This window comes from Grus americana, chromosome 13 (genome assembly GCF_028858705.1).
Source record: "Grus americana isolate bGruAme1 chromosome 13, bGruAme1.mat, whole genome shotgun sequence".
NCBI classification, from domain to species: Eukaryota; Metazoa; Chordata; class Aves; order Gruiformes; family Gruidae; genus Grus; species Grus americana.
This window is the reverse complement of record NC_072864.1, coordinates 6,488,764-6,511,750: the sequence shown is the minus strand read 5'-3', so window position 1 is coordinate 6,511,750 and position 22,987 is coordinate 6,488,764. Positions and strand designations below refer to the sequence as shown.

General features: G+C 42.2%; 1 protein-coding gene across 5 annotated transcripts in view; it reads right to left on the bottom strand.

Annotated features, from left to right (window-relative positions):
- MAF (MAF bZIP transcription factor) overlaps positions 1-22,987 on the bottom strand; it is a 190,103-nt gene that overhangs the window by 155,057 nt on the left and 12,059 nt on the right. For 3 of the 5 annotated variants that reach the window (XM_054840350.1, XM_054840347.1, XM_054840349.1), the window contains one exon: positions 22,000-22,069. In XM_054840350.1, coding sequence (XP_054696325.1) covers positions 22,036-22,069 — 34 coding nt within the window. In that variant the 3' untranslated portion in view covers positions 22,000-22,035. Of the gene's footprint in view, positions 1-10,001; positions 10,787-21,999; positions 22,070-22,987 lie in introns of those variants that run through there. The other 2 variants (XM_054840348.1, XR_008579082.1) reach the window with 2 other exon arrangements.

Sequence of the window (22,987 nt, the reverse complement as noted above, 5' to 3'; positions counted from 1 at the left end):
CTGAGGTGGGGACGGGGGACGTCCCCTGACCTTCGTTCCACCCAAGCGATTAGCACCAGTCAGAAGAAACGAGTTTTCCTGGCTGGCGGAGGGCTGCCCCCCATCCTCCCTCCAGCCCCGCACTCCCGCCAAGCATCGCAGCTCCGCTGCTCGAAATACCTGCCCTAAATTTTCAAGCCTCACGCAGGCTCTCCCCAGCCATGTTCAGGCGCTGCCTCTTCCCCAGGAACCGCTCGCGTTGTGCAAACCCATCTCTGCTTCTCCGGCTGGAGCCCCACGAACCCCATGCCCCGAGCCCCGGGACACAGGACCTGGGTGATAACAGCTAGCACAGGAAGAGAATCTTTCTGTTCTGCTTATTGATGGCAATGTGTTTCAGCCCAGTGATGTCATGGAAAACTTCTCAAAAACACTTAAAAACCCCTTTCTAGTCAAACTTCAAAAACATTTTTTTTCTGTGCCTGGGGAAGGGTTGAAATCCCATGTTTTCCTATGCCTAAATACTGAAGAACTGCAGCAAATAAGCTGATTTCACCAGTGACAACGTTACTGCAAAATTCCTGCCATTACAATATCTCAAAGTGTCTATAACTGGTATGTTTTGCACTCTTATTTTCTTAACAGCTGCATACAGTTAAAAAAAATCTACTCCATTTCCACGATTTTTTTCTGAATTCATGCAGCATGCAGGAATCTTTTAGAGAACGGACCCCCAAAAGCTTGTTTTATCAAATTCTAACTTTTAGCATTTCAAACCCCATCATGCTGAAACTTGATGTACAAGCTGTCAGAACAAAAGCCTCATCTCTTCAGTCCACGTATTTTAAAGCCATTACTTTCATTTTTCAAACAGCAACAAAAAAACCCCAGAAATACCTTCAGAATTTTTTATGATTCCCAATTTCTTTTTGAAGTTCTTTAAGCCTCAAAAAGGTTTAGTTAAAACAATTTCTATGTTTTCAGGCAGTAAGTTTTTAGCACACATTTTAAAGTGTGCTTTTCTAAATGTTCTATTCTACTGAGATAAAGGTTAGGAGAAGGCAGTGACAAAGACAGTATATGATGGGGAAAAGTATTTCATACACTACTGTGAATTTACATATAGCTGTAAAATGTGTTATGCCAAAAAGGATTCCACTAGGACAGACAAATAACCTCTTCATTCTTGAGCCTTAGTCTTACTAAGATGTGAATTTAGATCCTGACTCATTAAAGTGTTAAGTCCATGCTTAGACACATATAGCTGACTGACTGAAATTGTAGGGGCTGGAGATCCACTTCAGTTTTTATTTACATGGGGATTTTGGTCCAGCAGAGCTAGCATGGGGAAAAGCAAATCACACATCCTATCCACACTTTCTTTCAAAACCATCACTGCACCGCAGTGCCAACACACACCCAGCAAGCACAGATGAACGTATTCCCATGGGAATTTCTTTAGGACTCCGAGCACCGATTACCTGGAGTTGACTACGATGATGCAGGATTCATACTGAACAGGCACCTCAGAGCTAAGCTAAGAAGGAAATTGGTGCTTTAAACTATGTCCTAGCCAAACGTGGCGGCTTATTTCTCTTGCTAGTCGGCAGTGGTGAAGATGTAGCCCGTAACACTGACCCCTCATGCTACCACTGCCACTGCCCCGTTCGCAGAGGAAGTTACTCTCTGCATTATTACCGCTATGTACATGCATTACAAACACTGCTCAGATTCGGCAGCAGCACGTGAACATATCTTTCAGCCAGTCATGTAAATTGTACTCTTGATTTTCTAAGTTCCCATCCTTCCCTTAAAACCGACTGTTCACCCAGCCTGAATTCGCACACATTCGCTCTGAGCGTTTCAGTGAGTAATCCAGGTTCTTCCGTGGGCCGCGCCGACTCATCGGCAAAATGTTAACGTGAGCTCTTTAGAACCAAAACCACAGGATGTTTTACTTGAGCTGCACGAGCAGCCCCTTTCCCAAATCCTAGCTGAAGGACGCGGTGCTCTCGGCGAGCAGAGGAGTAGCGAGTCAAGCAGCTTCTCGCTCGCTTGTCTTTCATGGGAAGCTCATCCCAAACGCCTGCAAGAGAAACTACTGGACACGGTACCACATCGCTCTGTTTATAGTGCAATAAATACAAATCAAACAACGCTTTTGATGTAAAAGCTACCAGTTGAGAATTTCACTTCCATGTGAGCCTGCTTTCCACTTCCAACAGTGATATTAATTTCTAATTTTTCCTCCTGTCTCTGCAATTACTTTTTAAGCCCCTCTATTTCACATCATCAATCCCACTTGTAAGACTGCAAGTCACCTAGATGCCATCTGTTGAAAAACAGAGTGATGGAAAGTCTGAATAATACACTGCGTCAGGGTTATAGATGCTACATTTTTACATACTCAGAGGCGTAAAGCTGGGGGAACAGATTAATAATTACTTTACCTGAAACTTAAATCAGTTGTTCTTTAAAGGTCTGACCACAGGCTGCAGCTAGTTCTATAAATACCTTGGTATAGCTTGGGCTAATTCAAACAAACCAGGTATGCAAATATTCAGCACTCCAACAGCAAGATGCTTTCTCTGATAGTTCTTGCTTTAGCATGTCAGTCTGAAACATTGATTGCTTTTCTCACACTTCTTTGGATGAAAGGACATAAACAGCTATGAAAACCAGCTCTTTAATATGCTACTCTTCAATTCAATTCAAACATACACTTATTGCAAAAAGAACAACATGAACTGAGAAAAAAAAAAATCAGAATGGAGAGCACCATAATGTAATAGCAAATGCAAAGCAATTTTCATTCCTGGATCCTGGAGGATTCATGTACAGAGCAATTTCTCTACTATATAGCAAAGAAGGGATGAGGGGGAGGAGCACATATTTCCAGCAGAAGTTGGGGACAGCTGATGAAGCACTGCTTTTTAACTTAAATCCTACATTTTTGCAAGCCTTTAAAAACCACTGTTAAAAATTTGGCGTGATGGAGAGTGTATACATATTATTGCAGAGGACAAAAAAGTCCTAAATCTTACTGGCTTGGATGCTTTGACCTCGACAAATTTTAGTCTGAAAACATTTGTTACATGATGAAAAGCTTTGTCAGAATGCTAATAACGTTCTTAAAGGGTTAATGATGCCTAACTGATTGGCACTAAAAACTAGATTTCATTTGGTACAGTGACAGAGAAACTCTGCCACCAGGAGTATATGTTCGTGCCCACATTATTATAGGACAATTTAGGTCATCTTATTTTAAATTTCATGGCTCTGTAACATAGATGTAAATCAAAGTCAGTGAGGCAAATGATGATTTTTCCATAGTGAGATTTTTATAGTCTTGATCTTGAAAATATGCTTTGGGCCCAAGCTGTCTGTCAAAATCCTTTGAATTAGCCAAAGGAGTTTGTGTTGCTGCTAGTGTATAATTAGCATCAGAAAACAAAAGCAGAAAGCTTTCAGAACAAGGCATGTCTCATCATTTTTAAAATCTGGGCTATACTAACAATTACCATTTTTAAAAGAGTTGGAATCATGAGCTGTGCAGGTCTAGTACCATGCGAATATTGAAATGGAGAGATTTCAAACTGAAATCCTGGGCACACCTATGAGACCTAAGCAAACACTGCGTGCTGTTAGCGTGGTTCCAAACACTGCGGAGAGATACGCGTGTTTACTTTGTGCACGTATCCTGAGGCATGTGTGTGTACACCTGCACAGATAATTTGTTATTGAAGAATTTCAAGTATTTAATTGCATGATCGTAGCATGCAGATTCGGGCACAGACAAGCAATTCTTTACTTTAATAAACACACCATGAATTTGACGTATTGGTTGTTTGCTTTTTTAGACCTGATTTATCCATCACTTTCATTTTCAGATTTGATTTATTGGTCAATTCCTTTTCAAGACTTGATGTATTGGTCATTTTCTTTTCAAAATTTGATTAAAGCACATTGCATAAGTCCTTTCAGACCTATTTCTAAATATTAAACATATATCTAGTATGTATGTTTAAAATCTTAATTCCCAAACTTACGTTATTAATAATTCACCCCTTTCTATCTTGAGCTAGTCCTTGTTATACACGAGTATAATCTGAATTAGATGAAACAAGCAATTACAGTGGACATAAAATACAGTAAGTGTAGTTTTACAATAAATTGCACTCTATGAAGCTTTAAAGAGAGTCTGGAGATTTATTAAAAAGCATTAACACAAAATAGGTAAAACTTGAGTTCTAGCTTCAACATTTTTATGCTCTAGAATTACATGCTGCAAAAGCAAACAAAAGGGAATTCGCGTTGTGCAGCTCCGGTTGCCCCGGGGATACTGGAGAGGGCATCTCGGTGTGAGGTACAGCGCTTCGCTTGCCACGATAAAAGGCACTGGGGCGAATCCCTGGGGAAAGAGGACAGGCACAGAGTCCCAGGAAGGGTTCTCTGGTCCCAGCTCTACACCCACTCCAGCCAGACCAAGGTGCAAGATCATCCTTCGAGTGGGACGACAACCTGATGGAGTTACAGCCTTGCCTCACTGGCCAAGCTCCAGCAGTGGTAATTAAATTCTGCCTAGCTAAATTCTCTCTGCACCCTCAACAAGATGCAGGTTTGTTATCTGCTTCCTAATCTGCCCCAAACTGCGGGCAGCGTTGTTTTATACAGCCAGACAGCTGCTTAGTTCCACTGGTGCATGAAAGCAGCCGTGTCCATCCATCTCTTATCTGCCTCGCAGGGGTGTTTTGAGGGCTAATTAATAAATATTTGAAAGATGAAAGGCACCCAGGAAGTGCAGGGTATTATTATTTCACACTCACCTCTGAGCAGATCTCTAGATAAACTGTATGACCTGGGAATTCAGTTACATGACTGTATTTCAGCATTAGCTCCCTGAATGGTTCACCAGACAAAAAGGTGTCCAAGCCTGTCCAAGGCTGAGCACCTCCCGGGAGGACCTGAGCACCAAAGCTCCCACTGAACCCAAGAGAAATCAGGAGTGCTTCTTATGCGGCAGGAGAGGCTCAGCTACTCACAAAAAGAGGTTGTCTTTGAGGAAAATTCATTTGTGCTTTAACACACCTACTCCTTGCTTTTGGTAATGGCTCAGGACAATCACGATCAAAGTCAAAAGAAGCTTTTCCGCCGGGTTTAGTGAGAGTTGGATTTGATTCTGGAAGGAGAAACAGAAAGAGCAGCGTGCAGTGAGCAGCGGCTGGCTCTGAGGTCTTTACACAGTTTCCCTCTACCTACACAACTAGCCCTAAAAGTCAGGAGTGTGCAGAGATATAGAGGAACATGACACGGAGATGCCAGGGTCAAAGCCAAGGATATATGTCCCTACCTCTGGCCCTACAAAATTAATAAAACAGTAATAATAAAAATGGCAATAAGGAGTACAAAACTGGGAGCTGTTGCTACACCACCTTGCTGTTAATCAAGCACCAGCAGAGATGCTCTGATGAGGGCATGGGGACCGTGAGGACGTAGATTGCCAAGGCCTAGAGATTTCTGCTCAGTTTGGAGGAAGACCGCAGTGCTTCTGACTGAACAACTTAGGGAGACCTCCCTCCTGATGAGAAACCTCTCAGAGGCTGTTTCACAGGAACAACTGGGGCTCTCGGCTTTCAATTTTAAATGAGCTTCCTTAAAAAGATCGGTCCTCAGAGCTGCCAGGATGTCCCCAGTGGGAGCAGCATCCTGCAGTGGTTCATGACCCTCCTGGCAGTGGGCTCCCTCGCTGCGCTGACTGCAGATCGCTGGCCGTCAGTGCTGCCCAGGAAGCACTTTTCCTACAAAGACACATCTATGCCTCGCCTTCGTATATACGTCTCTTGGATATCACGAGCCCGAGCATGATGACAACGCTTGCAAGCAAATGATCCATTCAAAGTCCACTCAGACTATGGAAAAGAGGGATTTAGGAGGAACCTGTACCTGCAAACACTATCACCTCTTTTCTGCATGACAGCTCATGAGCAACATATCCCAGAAAGCTGCATCTTGGCTGGATGACTCATCTGCCGCCTCCTTTGACCGAGTGCAGCATCACTTTATGTGGACAAGAGAAAAGCAGAGAAAGCTATTTAAAATTATACCTTCCCATATTCAGTCTTTAAGCTGCAAAAGGCACCAATATAGACAGCAATTGCAAAAAATTCTAGGGATGGACTAAACACTACTATTTCTTTTGTCATTCAAAATCTCATATGGCTGCTTTTTTTTTTTTTTAATATGGTGATACAATTACAATATTACTCATCATTTGGAGAAAACAGAGATTTCAGAATTTCTCAGTGAATCTATGTACTTGAGTTTATTAAAATCTATCATAGCATCACAGAAGCATGCAAAGAATTTCTCAGCCCTTTTCTAGAAGACCTAGCAAAGGACAAGTTGTCTGCTCCCCACAGCCAGGTACCTTGAATTTGGTGAGACCTAATTACTCGTTTCCCATAAAGTACAGCAGCCTATTTCCTGGCCCCATAAAGACCTGAGTGAGGGCAAACCACTCCCGCCAAAGGTCTTGGCCCTGAGGACTCAGAAGAAGACACCCTAAGATAAAAGGCATGCCTACATCTCAGAAGATGGTGTTCATAACCGTATGTGTGAGAGCAGGAAGATTTCAAAGGGTGGTACAGTTTGAGCAGCAAAGGCCTCTGGACTTTCACTGACCTTTTTTTATATGTCTAAAATGATCTGCGCTAATTTTCATGTGCATCCAGTAATGACTTCCTGTCCTCCTCGACCACTCCAAAAGTCAATGCTACGCTGTCCAAGACAAACCGCCCTCTTAAGAGGAGATAGGAAAAGACTTCTGCCTCAAGTGACTAACATCCAGCCCCCTCTCACTTTCCCAGCAGAGCTTTCCCCTCTCTTTTCCACTGTGCCAGCGTTTCCCACGCAGCCCCAATCCACATGCGAATACTTCACACAGCAGGGAGCCAATTCTCACACCGCTAAACGCCAAACCCTCCAGAACACTTAAAACAAACACATTGCAGTTTGCATCCTGCACTTGTTGAAATGTAAAATGGGTATAATACCTTGTTTTTCATCTGCTGGCTTCTCTCTGAGACGTTTCAAGACAAACAGGTTGAGCGTGGGTACAACGTGGAAGTGGTTTCAATGAGGTTTTATACAACCTAGTTCCCACCACGGCTCGGAGAGCATCCGAGTATCCTCTGCCTCAGAGGTGTTTGCTGGTGGCGTGGGTGGCTCGGACAGAAGACAGGGGATCTCATTTGCGCTGACTGGGCTTCCGAGAAGCGACTCACCACTTACGCTACTCCGCAACAGCTTACTGTGCTTCCAGCGACAAAATACACCACCAGAGCCATCAATTGTCACCACTCCCGTGTCAATGGAGCTCTGAACGTGCTGCCACAGGAAACTACAAAATTACCCTTTCTGACAATGGACAAGCCTTACGGTGTTATTTAGAAAAAAAAAAACAAAACACTCCCAACAACAACAAAAAAACCAAAACCAAACCCCCCACGCTACATCTATTGGCTCTCGCTCTGTTCACCTATCACTGTACGCAGGGCATTTGCATCGAGAGGAAAACAAGGAACAGATGTTGGGTGATTGAAAAACTTGAGCCTTCCATTGTTTTATCGACTTGTCACCACAAAGAAATTTGCTTTAATTTACTTTAAAAGTAAATGACTTGATCTTCATAAAACTGGTGGCAAGTCACAGTTCTTAATGAGGATGTTAAACAAGGATTCTGTTTAACAACCAGAGGCACCAATTCCAAGTGCAGTGCCTATTTGAACAGACACATCTATCTTCCCTTTTGAAACATGCTGGTTTATTTTCAACATGTTCAACATACCCAGGGAAAAAAAAAAAAAAGAAGCCTTTGAGCCCTTGAAAGCCTGTGCAAAAGCTTTAGGGTTTTTTCCCCCTTCATAGTACTTGATTGTACCAGATTGTACCAAGTAATTTTTTTTTTTTTTAAGAAGTAATTCATATCTAAATAGAGACCTTTTGAACCCTCCTGGCTTCAAGATAGTCTACAATGTAACTTGAGGAAAAGTGAAAGAAGAAAAAAAATTCCAGGGACTTAAAATCAGGCAAAGACACTCAATTTTTTGAAAATAAGCTACCTGTTAGTGCCAGTCCTGGCTGCAAGCCTTGATGTTTTTGAGAGGCTAAATTCAGTTCCCCAGACCAAAACTCCAGTATTGCCAGTCCAAATCAAGCAACGCTTTGATGACTGCAAATGGGCATGGTGTTGCCTGGGTACCGGAAAGTGAAAGGTCTTCCAAAAGCCTCACAACCACCGTGGGAGATCACTTCCCACAGTGGCCATCAAGAATACACCCATGGAAACAAAAAGTCTGTGAGGCTGGAGGTCTTCAGAGATGAGAGATGAAGATATCTCCATAACAAAGAGATAATACAGGGTTTTCAGAAGCTTGAGAAGAGGCTGCCACCTTTACCACCTTCACATGTCCTCACTACAAAAAGAAAAATTTCTCTAGAGCTCCTAATCCAAATGTGTTCTTCCCAGAGTTTGGCTGAAGGTGGTTTTAGTTGAAGTCTGGAGTGAGTCATGATCTGTTCCCAGTCTTTCTTTACACTACAAAATTCATAGAACTATGCAAGAAATTTCACCTGCATCTTTTTGGAAGCAATTTGCAGCTTACCACTTACAGCTGTTATTCGGCTTGGGAGTCAGATGAGTTTTCTATCAACTAAATTGGCCACACTCTCTGCCTCCATCCCAAATTTTGTGTAGAAGACCTGGAGGAAGACAAAGCAATGATGGACCAAGAGATACAAAGATGCCCAGGTGCTGTCTGCTGCTGCCAAAGCAGCTGGTGCTGCTCCGAAGAAGAGGCTGAGAGCCACAGTGGCAAAGAGGAGCCTTGGGAGATGGAAAGAGATAAGCACAGCTGGGAGGAGAAAACCCAGGATATGGGAGATCTCCTGGCACCAACACACCCTGCTATTGCCCTGCAGCGGTACCACTCACTGATGGAGAAGCATGGCCCAAACGGACATCCACGTGCTCGGGTACGAGATCTCTTTTCACATCATACCCTCCAAAAGTTGGGTGTTTTCACAAGAGTAACCCTTGCCATAGCACTCAGGCAGAACGCACATGACCTACGTTAGCACAGAGGTGTGATGCCCTTTCATGCGTGTCCACAGAGAGGGGGAAGGAAAAAGAAAGAAACAACCGACCTCTCTGTCCAAAGCCACAGAGCGGAGCGGAGCTCGGGCAGCAGGTAATGCCCACACGGCCAAGAGATCCCTCCCGACCCCAGCGCTCGCTTGGGCTCTGGTTCAGCACAGCAACAGCACTAATGCTGGAGTACTGATTTCCCTGTGATTCACAGAAAATGGCTCTAATTAGGCACAAGCACTTCTTCCTGCAGCTCCCTGGAAGTCTCTCATCCAGGCATAGACAAGCCCTCAGCAAACTCCGGTAGCCTGAGAAAAGCTGAGCCCGAGGTGTTAACAGCTGTGAATATAATGCAGTTAATTTAATTGGGTTGTCCATCCTTGATATTTGAAAAGTCCCTTTTAAATATTACAACTTTTTTTTTTAAACAACTGAGTTATTATTTTCTCCTGAACTCCATTTCCATTTTAATGCTGATCTTCAGTTTCTTTTGTAAATTGAGTGAAGGTAAAACTCTTCCAATAATATCCCATCCTTTTGAACAACTTATTTCCTTTCGGTGCCGTTTCAAACAGATAGAGCTGTAATGGCCAAAATAAATTTTACCCCAGAAATGCAGAAAGCTAAAAGTTAAGCTTAACTTATAAACCTTTCTTAAGAGAGACAAAATCATGCCAGCCTTATCACTGTGACAGTCACAGTTGTTTAGATTTATTATGCAATGGTAATCAGGCTATACAATAAATTCGCTATAGTAATGCATTAATCCCTTTGCAAAGAAAAATGAACTACTGAAAGGAAGACAATACATTTTTCTCTTTCCTCTTCCCCATGGTAAGAACTCATCCCTAACTCCATTCTTTAGAGAAGGGAGCATATATTTTCACTTCTGCTGCTACATCTCTGATTTGAGCCAATGGCTCAGCAAGGTCACTCTCATTTTACTTCCTACATAGCCGAGCTCCAAGAATATTTCTCAATGAGATCTTCCTTTGGAGCTAGAAAATACTGAGACTAAAATGTCTATTTGACTTGTTCGCTGCTTTCCCTGATTCTGCATACGCTTTCATTGTGTACAGAAAGTTTCTACTTTTGGATGAGAACTTTTTAAGTTGATTGAGATGGATCATTGAGGGGATACAGATGACCAAAAAGGTTTTATAAGGAAGAGGATGCTATACAACACAAAGCAGAGGTGGGACCTCAGATGAAGCAAGAGAGATGGTATCACGGATATCTGTATCGCAAAGGGACATTTTTATCTTCTTCTCACAAACATATTTTATGAGCGTGAATACCCCAATCATCACCCTCCTTCAGGGACAAACTTCGTCCATTATTAGTAAAAACTGTCACATCCTACCTCCAGAACTGGTATGTGGTCTACACAAGTGAGGTAGCAGTGTGTGCCACTGTGACTCTGTTAGAATCTTTCAACACAGGGTCTTTGGTTAAGACTTAAACCAGGAAGGCAAAATCCTGCAAAACTTAAAACCACTTCCAGGAGATGCTCCCTGGTATTCTGCTGTGCTGATTAATCCCACTGCAGGGCAACTTGTACCAGCACATTGGAGAAGAAAAGTCCCTGGGGAATATTTTCTTGCGAGTAAATGCTTTTGTTTTGCTCCAGGACATCTCCCCACCAACCTCCCAGGCAAGACACTGGAAGACAATGAGAAAAGCAGAATTAGTAGGCTCTGTTTCCCCTCATTTTTTCCAAGGAGCAAAGCGAATCTTCATTGAAAGAGCACTAGTGTCTTTTCCAACTTTTAAAAAAGCAACTTAGAGCCAACAGCAAAGCCCGGGTCTGCACGGATGGCTGAAAAAAATCCTCTTTGGTCCACCTTCATCTGCGGCATTTTGGGGAAAACTTCCTTCTGTCACAAAGGAAAAGCTGGATCTACCCAAACCTACCTCGAAGCTGGTAGGTTTTGAAACACTGAAGCTGAGCAGGAACACCAGCAGTGGGAAAGGCAGTGTGAGGATGGCTGTAGCTGCTCAGCTACTATTGAAATTAAGGAAACTCACGTGACAAAATCTGTGTGTAACAGCTTGAAGGTACCCCCCAAGGTGTTACCTGCAATCACAGAGGCTGCATCCTATCTCCCATTCTTACTTTTATATTTAAAATTAGAAAATGTTAAAACATGTTTCCTAAAGCCCATCAGTAAACTCTGGCTGTACATTGCACTACAATATTCCTGTTACAAGGGTAAATTCGTGGGGAGGCTGCAGTTAATGCTCCCAGGGAAAGAAATGCTCCCTACCCTCCATCCCGCAGAAGAAAAATTATCAGAGTAAGAATTAAATTATTCCACTTTCAGACGTTGTAAAGCCTCCAGGCAGCATCCTCACAGTCCTTTTCAACACAGGTAAATTGAATTCCAGCAAGTTTACTGTACGTGGACTCTTCAGACGAGATATTAAATAACAAAGTCATGACCATAACCTATGAAGAAAGACTGAAAAACGTGGAGTTGTTTAGTCTAGAGAAAAGGAGGCTGCAGCAAGCCATAACAGCAGCCTTCAAATATGCAAAGGGTCAGTGCAAAGAGGAAAGGAACGGTCTGTCCTCAGCGTCTGCGGTGACCAGGACATAAGGGACCCGTGCCGCGGGTTAGACAAGGAGAAATGCTTTTGAGAAGGGTTGGTGGTGAAGGTCTGCCAGGGAGGCTCCAGGGAGGTGTCACGGTCTCCATGGGGGGCTTTAACGACAGGTTATGCAAATATCTGTCAGGGATAACACAAGCCTGTCTGACCCTGCCTCGTGGCGCAGGGATGGATTACATCACTCCTGAGATTTCTTGTAACCCTATTTCATTTATGATTTTATACGGCGGAGCCCCCAACGGTAATTTTCCCCACTGCTCAAGCTTTTCCCTTATCTACTCAGTGCTGGTGCCTCAGTTCTTCCCACCACCCAATTACTTGGTCTGGGATGTGCTCACGTGAATGGAAAGGCTGGTGTCTGCAGGGCAGCCAGGCTGTGGCACGGGCTTACACCACTCCAATCTGTCACCTAATTCTTAGGGAAATAAGAAATGGGAGGGTGGTTGGTGTAAGAATGTAAGAATTTGGGCCAAAGTTTGAGAATTGCTTTGAGACAAATTGTGCTAAAAATATGTAAATAATTCTAAAATTTCAGGTGGATTTGCCTGGCAGCTTCAAGGGTATTTGGCTTTCTGCTGTTTGAGGGAAAGTCAGAAGAGGACGTGCTGCTCGGCTGCCCTGCACCCAGCCAGCCTTTTCTTGGTGGGGACAGGGTGGGCACGGGGCAGGGCAGCAGTGTAACTAGTCTGCATCCAGGTCCTTTAGCTGCTCACCCCCCGAACTGTGCAAACGTGTAAGGAAGCGATGCTGGCTGCATCCCTGCGACTCTCGGGGACTGCCCCACAGAAGCCGCAGGGAGGGATCCTCCTGGTAGCAAAAAAAAATCCTCTCCCCTGCCACCAGCACCCACGAGCATCGCAGGAGGGCCTGACCTCAGGCAGATCGGAACGCTGGCATTACTGAAGGAAAAGCCTCGCAAAAGCCAGCTCCTAAATCCACTCAAGTCTGCAAAGCCTCCCAAAACCAGGAACGTGGGGCACGGAGTCGGGATGTGCTGCCAAGGAGAAGTGAGCCTCCAGATGTGTGACGGTGGCAATGCACCCTCCGACACGCAGACTTTGCGATGGGGCGGGGGGGAAAGCAGAGGCTTTTGGGCTTTAGTTCTTGCTTGCTTGAATTAAATTCAATTTTAAAATGCATAAAGCTTCAGTAACTGCAAAAAAAAAAAAATCCATTTAAGAAAAATGTAAAAATAAGTGGAAAAAAGTGAACCAATGCTTCTTCCACTTTAGCCTCCGCAGTTTCATTTCTTGCAAACTTTTACCTGCCATATATGCTGTGGCGAAGCATAACCTAAACCTTTCCGATGCATTCTCTCACCAAACGAGAGGATTTATTTTGCAGATTAAATTAGCTTTCTTGATTGCAAACTGGGAAAACTAAAAGTATATAATAAATTGTAAGAAATGCTTAAATGGATGATATGTCAATAAATAATCCTTGCACTTAATCTGAAAACCATTAGGTGGTTGGAGTGATGGCTGATTTAACATTATCCATTTAGTTTACCTGTGATAATGTCTTATTTAAACTCAAGACTATATTAAGTACAATCTGGACTAAAACCTCCATTCGGAAATAACTGCAAAACTTGATTTTTTTTTTCCTTTTAAGAAAAGATTTAATTAAAAACACAAGATGAAATAAATATTTTAGGCAACCAGCAACAAAATGGGAAAATACCATGTGTTTGGAGTTTTAGTGCCCTCTGAGTGCTGGAATTTATTTGCAGCAAGCAGAAAATAGACAGCAAGCATAAAAATTCAGCAGATTCCCGCTAGTAAAATTATTTATCAAGCTAACAAGGGAGGAACCCTTCTAGTAGCAACAAGCCAGCAAGGAAAAGACGTGCCTTTATATTTTACCTTTGGGTTAGCACACCAGTAAAAATGCCAACTGACAAGCACTTCACATAAACATTTCTTTCTAAATGAGCTGCCTTGTTAGAAAAAAAATCTAAGCAAAGGAACGCTACAGTCAACAGACAGAAAAACCCAGAATGAATACTACATTGCTCCATATTACAGAAAAATATAAATTAAGATATAAAAATAATGTTGGCGCATAAATGACTTTAATAAATTAACACTTCCTTTTGTATTTAAAATAACTACTTGGGCTATAAATCTATCTTAGCTTCAATTCTACCAAGACAGAATACATCCCAGTTATCTATTATTTAGATCTTTCTTACTCCTGGAACTAAATGTATACACACACACACAAAAAATATATATGTGTGTGTATATGCATCCACTGTGCTGTTGTTAGCTGTGCTACTCAAGCCCCATTGCAATATTTATCGTATATTTATTTTACGCCTGAAACCCTGAAGTCAGTTTTACAGTTTAGTTTAACGATACCAAACTTTGATTATAAATTATAAGTGGCTTTACTGCAGCCTGAAGAAGCAAAAAATTTGGAGACACTCGATTGCCTGATACCAATTAAATTTTAAAGAAATAGTAAAGCGACACGCATTGGCTGAATTGCTGAGCTCTAAGGAGAACTGCAAATTACTCCTGTCGGCTGTACAGTGGGACTATACCCTCCGAGCACTTCTTTGCTAGAACGAGCATTTGACAATTGTCAGCAAGCTTTAAAATAAAACCAAACTAAACAAAAGAAAACAAAAAAAAACCCAAACCAAAACAAAACAAAAAAAAATCCCAAGGATCTCTCTCAACCATTATTATTTTCATTGCAGAAAAAAATAGCTTGTGGGAGGGTAGGGGGCAAAATCAGACTCAGCATTTCAGCTGATTCTGTAGCTCAGGAAGTAAAACCTGCCACAATTGTTGACAAGAAGGGAAAAAAAGGAAAGTTTTACACTAAGCTGAGCGGTCAGAGGGATGCACAGGTTGGAGCAGCATTTCTGACTGATCTCAGATGATTTTCTGGCCACAACTATAAGCCAGATCCTGTATTACTCACTCAGAACTCCAAAGGCAGGCAAGAAAGGTGGGGAAAGGTAGGGAAAAAAAACCCCAAACAATTGGGGGAAAAAAAAAAAAAAGCTTTTTTTGAGCTTTTGCTCCCCTCAAAGCCTGGCATTTGTCTCGCCTCTGCAGCGGCTCACAATGCAAGGAGAGAATGCAGCATCTCCCACTCCCTGCGCCAGCGCCCCGGGCTGCTGCTCCAGCCGACCCCATGCATTTCTGGGGCTGGGGGAGAAAGTCTCCAGCTCCGAAATTCCCACCCAAGGGCCCAATCCTGCATTCTTCTCACACCCAAAGATTCCTGCCAAAACAATGGGAGTTTTGGGTGTGCGGGAAATGCCGAAGCGAGCTGGCATTTGTTAACTGCTGATGGATTACATTAATATGAATATTTGTCTGTAGGGGACAAACACTTTTGAGAAGCGAGCACAACATTATGGGCAAAACATCAGCAATAATAACAAAAAAGGGTAGAGAGAAACATCACTGAGGTAAACCATGAAATAAATAATATATGTCAACTTTTATGTTTCTTGCCTTTGATCCGGGTACAGCTGACATTAAGTCCGTGAATTGATACCTTTTTAGCTGAGAAGACACAAGATGTCAAGCTATTTTTTTTTAGTGCAAGGCCAACACATGAAAACAAAGCTAGAAGAGTTGAAGAAGTGAGGATAACAGAAAACATAGAGATAATCTCTTGGTGTTGGGAAAGAAAACGATGGGAGTGTCCATGGAAGCTGACTGGTTAATATAACGCTGCCTTTGCTTTGCCATTCTCTCCCTACTAGAAAATAATTTGGGTCCAAGTGATATGGAAAGAGATTGTTAGTGAGCACGGCAAGGGAGTGCTGCAGGTAGAGTCAATGCAGAATGAGGTCTACGAGATGTAGACACGTCCGTATTTTAACTCCGCCGTAAAGCTGTTTGGAAGTGGAAGCTGTTTGGAAGCGCACATAAAAGCATCCATTAAAAGGCATTACATTAAAACTCCATCGGATCCTCCCAAGTGATACAGGGCCAAGCTGGAGCACCACCACGGAGCGCAGGGAAGCTGCTCTTGCCTTGGCTTTGGTGGCACCGAGCAAACCTGGCCTTTGCTTTACTTTCCTGCTTGTTTTTTACTATCACCAGCCCTCCTGGCACGGGTCTAAGCCCGGAGCCTCTCCCTCAGCTCCCCCACACTCCTGACCATTTACACCAGGTAATCAGGAGCAGAATTCGGCCCTATGTGTCTACACTGGAGTTGAAATTGGGTAAGTGGCTTGTTCCCATCCACACTTACAGCCATTCCTCTCTAAAACCACAGTCAGAAGAATCGCAGGCACGAAGGAGAAATGCCGCACGTGATTTTCTCCTCTTTAAAATGCGCAGCCCTCCCGAGGGAAAGAGGCTTTCCTCTGGGACACTCCGGATAGGCTACCGTGCACCCCTGGCCTTTACAGCCTGCTCTTGTTAATCACTCGCACGCCTTCGCACCCTCTTTCCTTAATTAAGCCTGGGCTAACGTGGCTCAGCGGGCTGGTCTGCGCGCAGAAGGGCTGGGGAGCCCGGTCTGGGACGTCGATAACCCGGCACAATGCCTCCGCACAGCACCAAGCCAGCTGTTTAATTACCTATCGCCGCTAACAAAAGCTGCCTTTAGTTTGATTCACTTTGAGGGAACAAGGCTCCCCACCATCAGAGTATGTTTAAATAATTACACAATGCAGACTAACATGCCCGGAAACACGAAAAGAGGGGGAGTGGGGAGAGAAGAAAGGGAAGACACAGGCTCAGCCTTACTTCCCAATTTAAACTAGGAATGACCTCGGGGTCAATTTTTCAGAGTATCTCAGATCAATTCAATTCTCACCTCCGCTGCCTACCTGCTAGCAAATAAACTTACTGTGCCTTCCAATAGAGAGAAATGACTAAAAGGAAATCGCATTTAGCTGCATCTGAATAACCATGGTTATTAGATGATGCGTGCAGAGGAAAAATTACCATTTCCCTTCTCCTTCTCCTCCTTGTGATTGTCATTCTCACCTCACTGGTGATTAAGATGTAGGATGCTCTCGCAGATTGTTAATTAGGTGTTAATATCTGCAAGGGGCCACAGCAAGCTCCTACACCTGAGGTCATTTCTCAGAAGTCGGGCTGTCTCCGGTGACAGTACCTGTAATTCCCATAGCTAGTTTGATTCCCACTCAACAGCTGGAGCTAGTGTTTCTTTCATGTCTGGTTTCATTTCCTATCTGAAATTATATGAGTGCTAATATCTTTATTATCTTTCCCATAGAAGTGTAATGCTGGAGCATGGCACAGCGTGCTGTTCATAGGCTTTCTTTTTCTTTCTTTCTTTTTTATTTATTTAATTTTTTTATCCACAGCATTTTCGAAACATTTCAAGCAAAAACCTTTACGGTTAGCAAATTTACAGCTGAGGACTCCATTACGGATTGGGAGGGGTAGAAGGGAGGAGGGAAACAATAATAATTTGGGGATGGAAGAGAAGAAAAGCTGCACGACTGCTGAATGATAATGGCTCAAACCTTGGGAAATAAAGGTAACGGCAGGAAGGGGAGGAATTACAAGGACAGTGTGACCTCTAAATGTCTTGCAGGTGCACAAGAGTTATTCCATATATGAGTGTGTATGTATAGGTATTAAGGATACATTGTGTTTAAGAGAGAGAGGGGGCACATAACCGAGCTGTGATTTTGCTTACGTTTTGACTCATTCAAAACCAGGGTAAAGCTAAGTTATGTGTAATTCAGAAAATTACCAGCTCCTGAAGGACCCACTCTTGTCTTTGCACTCGTGCCTTGGTGCGCTCAGACTAAATCCTCTCATCCCCGCAGAAACGGCGCGCAGGACGTGGACAACGCCAGTACTTCTCATCCCAGGGTACGCACTAAGGTAAATGACACGTACTGCAATTCATCAGCCTTCGTTAAAGGGCTTCAAGGAACATTACAGCTAGTTTTTTAACTCCCACAAAAGCCTAGAAGGTAAGAATGAATTATCTAGGTTTGTAACTGTGTAAACTGAGATATAAAGAGATCAACGGTAACAGACCTTTAGAAGAACCTAAGATAACAAGTTTAAAGTGCTTCAGTATTTTGCTGAATCTAGAATCAAATAACTGGGGCAAAGTCTCACAAGTGAGTCAGACTGTAACTCCCAACTCCCGGTTTCTTCACTCTCTAAACATCGGGACTATATGTGGAAGCCTGAGAAGTAATTTTATATGTGGGATGTTAAATCAGTACTTTTCCTGTCTCATCAATCTCCTGTATTTTGGTACAGTGTGAATCATTTGGCAAGTGGCACAAATCAGAAAACCCAGAAGGGACGTTAAAAATATTTCAATTTTTTTTTTTTAATTTTTTTTAACATTTAACTTAAAATCCTCTATTAGAACCAAACAACAGCAAAAGCCACATCACTGGAAAATATTTCAGAACTTATTCTAAACACGGGGAAAACTATTAAATTAACTTTGCTGGGAATTTGTGGGAATAAAAGCTGTCACATAAGGCATGTACTTTCTCTTTGCTCATAAAGACTCAAGGTGTTTTCATACTTGGAATTCATAGGAATGAACTGGAAAGGAGTTTGAGACATAGTGAAGCTGTGCTTTTTTAAATACTAGAGAACATTTGTTTTACCCATGTAAAATGACGTGTAAATTGTACGAAATATGTTTGGGGAGAGGAAAGGAAGGGAGAGAGGTTACTATCGATTTTTTTTATCAAGAATAACATATTGCATCCCATTTGAAATAAAAGATTCTCATTTAGACTTAATATAGCACATCTGCTTGAAAAATACATACAAGGCTCCCATTGACTGCAGTGGGAAACTTGCCAATAATATTTCATGGAAGTTATCTCGGTATCAGCTTCAGAAAATAAAGGCATTTTACAGGGAGTGCTAATTCAACAACGGAAAGTTAAAAATAATTCACTCATACACAAGGAAATCTGCTTGTTTTTACAGTTCTTAGCTTTAATTTTCAATTTTATCAGATGTGTAGTCTGAGAATAAAACAGGCGATAACGTCTAGTTTACAGTGAAGCCGGGCGGTTTGACATCGCAGGCCATTGCCATGAAAAGAAAAATGATGTCATGAACAACAGTCTGACTTGATTGCACATCAAAAATACATGTGAAGAGTATGAGGATGCAAAAGGTCTTGCACAAAACACAAATCTCTTTTAAAAATGCATGTGCGAAAGCAGGAATAGCAGTGAAAAGTAAGTAAATGTATACTTTAAGAGTGCCATGATTTCCCCTGTGTGAAAGGTCTTAGAGGTAAACTGGAAAAGGGGCAGAAAATATATTTCTGTTCTTTACTGCTCCTTATTCTCCCCTTAGTTTTAGGGCTCATCCATATGGGGAAATTAGGCAGTAAACCACACTGCAGTGCTATCCATTCCCTGGGTGGACACTCCTACTCTAGAGTAAGAGTGGATTTGTCCTGGTTAATTTATTTTATTTCGAAAGCAGCTTAAGCTATACTGGAGGGGTGGGGGTGGGGGAATCCACCCTTACTCCTGAATAAGAACATCCATCCAGGGAATTCGCAGCACAGCTACCGCGGTACGACTTCAGACCTTGCTTTTTATTAGTACAACCTGCCCTGTCGACGTTCCCATTGTGGTGGAAGTGTGGACCCCAGGAATTCAACAGCGATTTCACCAAAGCCTGTGGTGAGGGCCAGGAGCCCAGCCAGGACCCTTCCTCTCACCTGAGATGTAGGTAGGATGCAGTTCAGATCCCAGAGTCCATCATTGCCGCATCCTGCCCTTGGAGCTCTACAAAAGTCCTTCAGAGCCTCTTTGAAAACTGAAACATTAAGCGTTACACACAGTGATAAAACCCACCAGATTCTTTTTCTCACACTTCGTTTTTAAGAGAATGCCTGGCCACAGTTTTTTATGTTAGAACCAAATTCTACTTTCCAACAACATCGTGCTGATCAAGAACTAATTAGAGGGATATTTTGTTCCTGTCGGTTCCATGATGTTGGAGGACAGAAAAGCTCTTCTGCACCAAACAAAATACAGTGAAGTAGGATGAAATGTACCTGGGGTTACGTATGTATCGTGAGGGACGTTCACCAGAGCTGCTAGGAGATGGAATAGGCCAAGACATGGCCCTTGGAAAATAACAGTTGCCTTGTAAAATACCACAAAGTACCCTTAGTGGTATTTTATGGAATAGTAACTACTTTTGTTATTGGTATAACAGCGTATATCATAAACACGAATTTCATTCTGCAGTACGTTGAAAAGTCCCAGCAATCCGTGCACGGAGCGTCACCACCAACTGAACTCCATGAACTCTGCTGCCATCTGACCCGCGAGAGACATTATGGTGAGAACCTCTTAACCAGCAACCACCAAATATGCCAGTTGCACTCATAAAATGAATTGCCTTGAAATGCTAAAAGTATGCCAGAAATAACATAATTCCTTCAAAGGAGTCAAGTGAGTAAGTTAGACCACGGAGACGACTGTCCACTGCTAAAAATGTACAGTCTTAAATTCCCCCAACCAAACCACCTCCATGAATATCAAGTAAGCGCACCTCCGGAGAGCGTGGAGTACTGGAGTTTTCATATCTGAGCTTATTATTCCTAATATCACAGAGACACTTCCCTGAATTGTCCTTCTCCTTCCCAAATTCCCCATCTGACCAGATGTCTTTCTGTCTCTTGCTTTCACCTGTCAATCATGTTCACAGCTGAAATTTGATTTCTCTCCCAATAGTAACCTTTGATGAAATATTACCATAGGGGTCAGAACTGTCTGAACCTTGCCATAAAAGTTCATTAACTCTTCCGAGACCCAAGAGCTATTTGCTTAAAAGTAACAGATTTTGCTTTTTTTTTTTTTTTTTCCTGTAATATGTGAAAAAGTAACCACAAAATACTGGAAAGAAGGTGCAAGGAATTGTCCTGGAGAGAAGCAAGCTAAGAAACTCTCAGGATCACAAGTGTCCATCAGGGAAAAAGATTTTTCTTTTTTACTATATGGATAACAAGAATGTATATCACATATAAATCTAATAGTCACATACATAAATTACAGGAACCACAAAGGTTTTCCTATGGGATTATTGAAATTAGAACCGTTACACTAGGAACAAGGTGATGGGACGTGCTGCACCTTTGCAACGAAAATACCTACTTAATGTATTTACTTCAGCTTAATCACGACTTGTCTCTGTTCTCGCAAAAAGCACATTGCACTTTAAGCCCTCACAAAATACAAATGTTCCGGTTTGCCCCTCATTTAGAGTGGTGAAGCACAGGTGAAAAAAAAAAAAAAAAAAGCATTGCAAGCAAAGCCCTAGCCTGGGTGTTCCTCAGGGCAGCAAGAGGAGCATCAGGCTCAAAACGAACCTGTTCCGGTGATCCTTGAGAAACCTATTCCTGCAGCCCACACACCAACAAAAACTCCTCTCGGTGCTATTTAACGTAGAGTCTAGAGCATTAATTACATCTTTCCCACCCTCGCTCAAATCTGAAATAAAGAATAATTTAAAAAATAATAATAACTAATAAGCCAAGCTGAATTCCATAAGCTAATAAAATACAACTGTTTTATAACAGCACGTGGCTGTCGATCAAAGTGCGGTAGGCTACACGGCAGCTTGCGTTCTTAACTAAAATAGGTGGTTTCATAATAAAATTCACATCGGAATCTCTGTCAGTTCAACCTTGGCGCTCACTGAAGCCACTTAGTATTTTTTATAGTTGAGGTCAATAAAAATCAGATTCCATGGAAAAAATAAAGTGCCTGTTTGAATCTAGCAGGGGAAGGGACTGAACATTTAATTCCCCCATTTGCATTAGCGGTGTATTTTTTAGTCAATGTTGACAGACTGAATGAACACGAATTTCCAGAGGAAAGCAGTGCTGTGATTTAAACTCTGTTGTAATTTGTAAGTACAGAAGTCGTCTAACTCAGCCTCACGATTTTCATCAAGATCTGAGGGAGATCTTCAGAAGACCCATCCTTAATCCCCGTAACTGATGTCTGAACGCTAGCATTTGAAGAAAAAGAAAGAAAACGTTTGCAAAGGATTATATATGAGTTGTGGGACACGGGAGAGCTGCCTGGCTGACAAAAGTACAAAGTCCCATCACTGCAAATGGTTCTTGTAGGCACCTGAAAGTCAGCCTCATCCGAAAGCCCAGGGAACTGCGCCACACACTGTCACCGACTCCCCGGGGCTGGACCAAAAAGCATCGTCTTAGCAGCAGAAAACAAAGCAGCGAAATCACCACCCCTGCTGAAATATGTCAAATTGCTAATGAAAATGAAAACATACCTTTTATTTTTTTTTGACCTCAGGTAACAGGGATTTTCACATCACCGTTGTAGATGATTCTCTCGGGTACCTAATTTAGTAAATATATTAAAATAAACCATTATTAAAAGGATATTTTAACATTGTAAAACATGTCTGTCGTGCCACTATGGTACAGAATAGGATCTCTTCTATTCAAATCCTAAATTAAATTTAGAAAGTCTCTTGTACTGTTTATTAACTGTGAGCACGTGAAGAAGATATTAACACAGTTTGAAGTGAAACGTTTCTAGCTCCCACATCTAGTCTTTACTTCGCATTAATAACAGGAGACTCTTATTGACAAATTACCTTAAAAACACATATTTTTGCCTCACCAGTGAATATCAGTTTCTAAGACCTGAAAGCATGTAGCTTTCTGTATTTCTTTCTTAATGATTGTTATTAGCTGCACTAATGTAATTGGCAAAATAATAATCAATTTTTGTACACACTCCATTATTTTCCAGACAGTAGTTTAATAACAAAAGCAGAGCTGTCATTTCTCCCTGCGGTTACTCACACTGTACAAATTCATCCTGTCAACACGTATTTAAAATCTAATTTAAAAAAAAAAAAAAATTCAACATAGAGTGAATCTTTGTACAATAAGTGAGATAAGTCAGTGAGTCAATCCACGTTTCTTAAGTAAGGATATTTTGTTGTGTCCCTTATAGTTAACTTTCTCTCCCTGAGTGTGCATATAGAGGCATATACGTATATTTTCTGTAAACCGCCTGCAGGAATGCTTCAGCTCCATCCATTTATTGTAACAGTACGGCATAATCAGAGTAAGGATAAACCCCAAGTCTGATCAGTTTGAATTAAAAAAAAAAAAAAGCCAAGAAAAACTACTGGCGCTTTTTCAGCATTTTGGTTCCAAAACAGCTCTGCAGCTTTGGAAAAAAAAAAGTCCGCTGTATGCTTGGTGCCAGCTGAACGATCCCTCTCCCACATCCCACCCAAAGGT